This window comes from Hibiscus syriacus, unplaced genomic scaffold, assembly GCF_006381635.1.
Source record: "Hibiscus syriacus cultivar Baekdansim isolate YM2019G1 unplaced genomic scaffold, ASM638163v2 tig00112264_pilon, whole genome shotgun sequence".
Taxonomy (NCBI): domain Eukaryota; kingdom Viridiplantae; phylum Streptophyta; class Magnoliopsida; order Malvales; family Malvaceae; genus Hibiscus; species Hibiscus syriacus.
In genome coordinates, this window is record NW_024063290.1 from 596,990 (window position 1) to 602,525 (window position 5,536).

General features: G+C 33.4%; 1 protein-coding gene and 1 non-coding gene across 2 annotated transcripts; both read right to left on the reverse strand.

The window, feature by feature from the left end:
• Nucleotides 1-339: 339 nt before the first annotated feature.
• LOC120176972 lies at nucleotides 340-1,106 on the reverse strand. Its single transcript, XM_039183248.1, has 3 exons — nucleotides 990-1,106; nucleotides 707-895; nucleotides 340-588 (listed from the first exon to the last, which is right to left on the reverse strand). Exons 1-3 carry the CDS (start codon nucleotides 1,041-1,043, stop codon nucleotides 442-444), a joined length of 390 nt encoding a protein of 129 aa, XP_039039179.1. The 5' UTR covers nucleotides 1,044-1,106; the 3' UTR covers nucleotides 340-441.
• A 3,923-nt stretch (nucleotides 1,107-5,029) lies between these two features.
• On the reverse strand, nucleotides 5,030-5,133 carry LOC120176983. Its single transcript, XR_005521370.1, has one exon. It is a non-coding gene; the product is annotated as a small nucleolar RNA R71 (small nucleolar RNA).
• Nucleotides 5,134-5,536: the final 403 nt, after the last annotated feature.

Here is a 5,536-nt window from a genome sequence, read left to right on the forward strand (position 1 = left end):
CGTTCATTAGACATTTTAAATTTTTATATAATTTAATTATTTTATTTTATATTTTCTGTTTATGAGTTGGTTTTATGCCACTAAAATTTTACAATGTTTTATTATTTTAAAGAGAAACAAAGACATTTAAATGAAGTGACTAAATCTCATATTTTCCGAGTCATAAGAGTTCCCTCGTTAAGAAAAAGCTTCGAATATAAATAATACACCCCATAATGGACTCGACATGCTAGTACTACATTGGGCTGCGTTTTCTTTTTCAAGCATTTTCCCAGGAAAATTTTCGATTTTCTGAGCTCTCCAACTAAATGCATTTGAAACTAAAACATTACGAGAATGTAAAAAAGAAGATGGCTGTTTCTTCTCAAATGATTCAAATTTGGTGGAATCGATTAAGCATTTGAGAAATGGAAAGAGTTCCGCTCCGCCATCATGTGGCTGTCACGGGTGATGCCTTTTACGTACTGCTCTTACCGGTGGCTCCGCCGTCATTGCCATCGCCGCAATTCCGTTGTTCACCGTCGTTGGTTGCTCTGATCTCTTCCGTGAACTCTCCGCTACAACTCTTTCTTCGAGTCCCTTTTCATCCTTCAAAAACAAATACTTTGCAAATTAGCTCATCATATCATCGTTAGTTGAGTAACGTCTTTTATCTTAATCAACTTTTGTAAAAAATACGACAAGAAATAAGAATATGGTATCGTACATATATGAAAGAAGAAGAAGAAGCAGACATTGGGCATTTCACAGGCCGATCTTCACCGAGAGGTTCCATGGGATGTTCGACGGGGCAGAAGAAATCAACGTCGAACTCCACCGCAAGTGGCTGCTGGCGCAAGTCCATTCCACCACCGTCCAGTCCCGGCTGCCCAGGCCTCACAACAACTTGTCTTTCCTGAGAGTTAACGAAAACAAACATGGATTCAACCATAACCAAAAGCAAGATTCAGGATTTGAAGAAATGCGAATGGAGAAAGGAGAGGAGTTACGAGAAGATGGAGAGATGGGAATTGAGGAGAGAAATAGAAAGGAGTGAAGCTCATGGCACAGATTGTAGACAGGAAAACTAATAAGTCAAAGAGAAACGAAAAGTAAAGCAGAAGAAAAAGAAGAGAATCAAGTGAAACAACACCAACCTCCTACTATAATATATGTTACACACGTACCTATATAAATACGTAATGTAAGAAATTTAAAACAGAAAATAGCAATATTTTTAATATAATTAATTTATTTTTGTATAAAAATCACAGAGTAAAATATATAGTTTTACAATAACATTAATTAAAGAATTTAACCTTTCACGAACAATAAGTTGGTTTAGTGGAATGATGTACTAGATTACTTAAGTTAGATCAAGGGTTTAAACTCAAATCTATAATAGTTTATCAATAAACAGGATATCAATGATTAATTAAAAATATTTAAACTTTCATCTTGTTAAATGATTTTTTTTGTTTGGGAAAATCAAAATGTATCCTTATTCTCTTTGTTTCTTTATTACTACATGGATTGAGGGGGGCTTTTTCTTTTTCGTTAACGCTTTTCTTTTTTGCTTTTTACAAACTGGCGCTCTAGTTTGGTTGAAAATCTTACAAATCTCCCACTTTTTTCTTTGCTTTTTCTTCTTTGGGCTATGCAACTTGTGACATTCATCATTTATCCCATATTTCTAGACACATCACAATTATAATATGAAATTAGCATTTTTTACAGTTACGTTCTTTTTAGTTTAGCTCGAGTTCCGTTCAATTTTAGTTTAAGAAAACAAAAATGAGCCATGACACAATTTAATCCATAAATACATTCTGGTGGAGGAGAGGAACAGGAAGAGATTTAGAAAAGAATGTTTTTATTCATGTCATCCTTAGCACACAACATCAATATATATATACACACACATAGATTTAACAAACTATTTAACAATAACATTTGAAGTTTAAATAATAGATAATAAGCTTACAATGTTGCTAAAGGAAAGGAAGAATCCCAACAACAAAATCACTTAAGGTTTCAAGACTTGCCCATAAACTAAAGAATAAACTAACTCAAAGAAAATTTACATTGGCTATGGGAGAGCACATTCATGGGGAAGAAGGAGAAGAGAAGAAAGATAGTTAGCTTCTTCCACTTTCCCCCTTTCTCATTTAAATTCCTAATAAAAATAAATTTTAAATTCGTTTTCTTCTAAAAGACCAAAATGCCCTTTAATTCTTCTATTCCTTACTAATTAATATTAAATATAATTTCCTAAATCATTCCTTACACTTTTCAATTTACTCAATTAAACCTACTAAATTTTAAATTATTTCACTATGATCACTGACCCAATTTTTAGAATATTACATAGGAAATTCCATTGATGGTGAAAAAAAGAAAATAAGGCTTGGTATTCACCCTTATTGTCAGAGTAAATTGTTTTAATTTCAGCGGTGAAGAATTTTTCAACGACTTTAAAACAGATGAAAGTATCATGAGCATGAGACTTGCGCTTTAAAGGATGCAACCATATGTATTCAGTGAAGTGGTCAACAAAGATTATATAATATTTAAAGTTGTCGATGAAATGTATTAGAGAAGTCCATACATCAGTAAAAACTATTTCAAGAGTGGATAAAGATGATAAGGTGGAAGTGGAGGAAGGTAGTTTGTGACTTTTATTATAGTGACAAGCATTACAATATGTATCCTATAGAGAAAATTTATTAACATCTAAATGAAAAGAGGAGATCATGTACTTGAAGGTCGAGAGTGATGGATAACCAAGTCGATGATGCCAAACATGAGATTTTGTGTTTATTCCAGAGAAAACAAGTAATGGTGTGGAGTTTGAGGGTCACTCATAGACACCATGTTTAGGTATTTCTTGGAAAAAATTGCCCCGGTCTAGAGAACCTTGACAAAAAAGAAAGAATGTAAGAATTCAGTAGAAGTATTGTTTGATTTGCAAAATTGAGACACATAAATTAAATTATGGTTCATATTAAGAGCACAAAGAACATTATATAGTGTAAATGAGTGAGAGGGAGTAGGAAGATTGTAGAACCAAAGTGAGTAATTGGAACACCAGAGCCATCAACAATCATTGCTTTATCTAAACCAGTGTAGTAATTATGATTGTAGAGATTTTGGAGATCATTTGTGATGTGGTGAGTTATACAACTGTCTAATAGCCAAGGATTGGAGGATGAGGAACTACAGGTGGTAATAACTCTCCAAAGAGTTATCTTTAGTAGCCTTTTTCACCTCGGTCTAGCTTGAACTTTAACATTTTTAGGAGCATTTTAGGAAAAATTTTATTAATTTCATATATTTTACATATTAGGACCTTTTTGGGCTGCCAATGGCTAAATTTGATTTTTACTACTGTAAAATTGTTGCACTGATGTCGTAGCATTGCAGGAAATGCTAAGCAGATGCTGCAACAGTTGATGAAGCTCCAGACAGTTGAGAGAACTTTCTGGATGGGAAAACTGGCTTGGGCAACTGTCAATGGGTTGGATATCACCTGAAACGTGGAAGCTTTTCATTGGAAGATGAGAATTTCATCCAAGCTATAAATGAGAGTACTTGCAGGCCAAAATGTATGATGATTGGAAGCCATTCAAAAGTACCCATTTTTTCACGTTAATTCTTTGTACGCCATGGAAGCTTAAGCTCCATGCCAGGGATTGCTGGAACAGAAGGAGAGCTCGCTGAGTAGCATCAACATCAGAAGATCACAACTTGATGACTTCTATTGAAAGAGGGAGTGGTTTGAATGTTTTAAACCTTTTATGGATGATATTGTCTATTTCTTATTTTATGTTTACTTTGATACTTCTTTTATGAGTTTGGTACTTTATGGTTATGAGTAAAAATACTTATGATTAAATATATGGTAATTTCAATTATTTCTAGAAATAGATTTGGTTGATTTGCTATAAACCTTTACAGCGTTGTTGTTGATAAGTAGTAGTAGTGTGTGCTGTAAATCATGCAACCAACTGATTGATGTTGTTAATATTTTGAACCTTTAATTAATAATAGTAGGTACAAAAGTTCAAAAGGTCTTAATCAATGCTAATCACATAAATTTGGTATGCTTTGTTTGCATAAGATTTGATGTTCACAATATTTTCTCCATCGATTTGATAGTTGACTTAGTGCTCTTTGGACTACTGTAGCATGAACTGGTGTTTCCTTTATTGATTTTACTATCTTTTACTTAGCATAATTTTATACTCAATATTCTTTATGTTACAAAATCTAATGAAAACACCCTGCTCCCTATGGGTTCGACATCTGCAACATTCATTTTCTACCACTTTATTACTTGATATCGACATGTGAACTTCCGCAATTGCTATAGTATTTTCGTAGCATCAAGTTTTTGGCACTGTTATCGGGGTTTTTTTATTTTTCTTACCTTGTTATTTTCTTTTGTAGGTATTTTTAGTTTCTGTTTTTGGTAGTGTATGCCCCGAAGCGACGAAGAATTAACGTCATTTGATCCAGACATTAAAAGAACTTTTAGGAGAAGTCACTGTGAATTTCCCAGAACATGACAACTATGGTCGGGCGAGGGAATGGTATTTTACCCCCGTTACATAATTGAGAAAATGATGAGTTGCCAGTTGGCATTGGGCCTGAACAACCTTATCAAAATTTTGATGATCGTAATCACCCTATCCGTGAGCATGTGGTGCCGAAACTGGATGATATGTATCCAGGCACTGTGAGGCTAGTGATTAATACTGTGAATTTTGAGTTAAAGTCGATTATGTTCCAAATGTTACAATCTATGGGATAATATAGAGGGTTTGTTGTTGAAGATCCTATGGATCATTTGAGAGCGTTTATAGAGGTTTATGATTCCTTTATTTAGTAAGATGTTTCGAATGAGGCATTGAAGCTAAAGTTATTTACTTATTCGATGTGTGATAAAGTATGGGCTTGGTTGAGTACACCTTTGTCCAGATGTTATAGTATCCTGAAATGAGTTAGTACATAAATTTTTGTTTGATTCAACTCACCGAACATGAATACCAAACTCTGAAATGATTTAATTTCATTCAAACAAATGGAGTATGAAAGCTTGTATTAAGCATGGAAAAGATTCAAGGAATTGTGGAAGTGTCCTATGCATGGATTTCCACATTGAACTCAAATAAAGATGTTTTACAATGAGCTAAATATACACACTCGTATGGTGGTCAATGCTTTAGTAAATGTATATTTATTAGATAAGACATACAAAGAAGCATGTGATATCTTGGAAAAGATCTCATCTAATGATTGTTATTACCCTAATACGAGATATTGTAAAGATTTTAACATTGACGAAAATGGTGAAGAAATTACAAAAACCAAGAGGAATGTATAAAGTCAAATATGCATCTCTCATGACTTGTGTTTATTATGGCGATAATCACAATTTTGATGAATGCCCCCAAAATCTGAAATATATCTACTATGTGCGAAATTATCAAATGAATGATAACGCTTTTGGCAAAACGTATAATGTAAATTTTAGAAATCATCCCAATATTTCTTG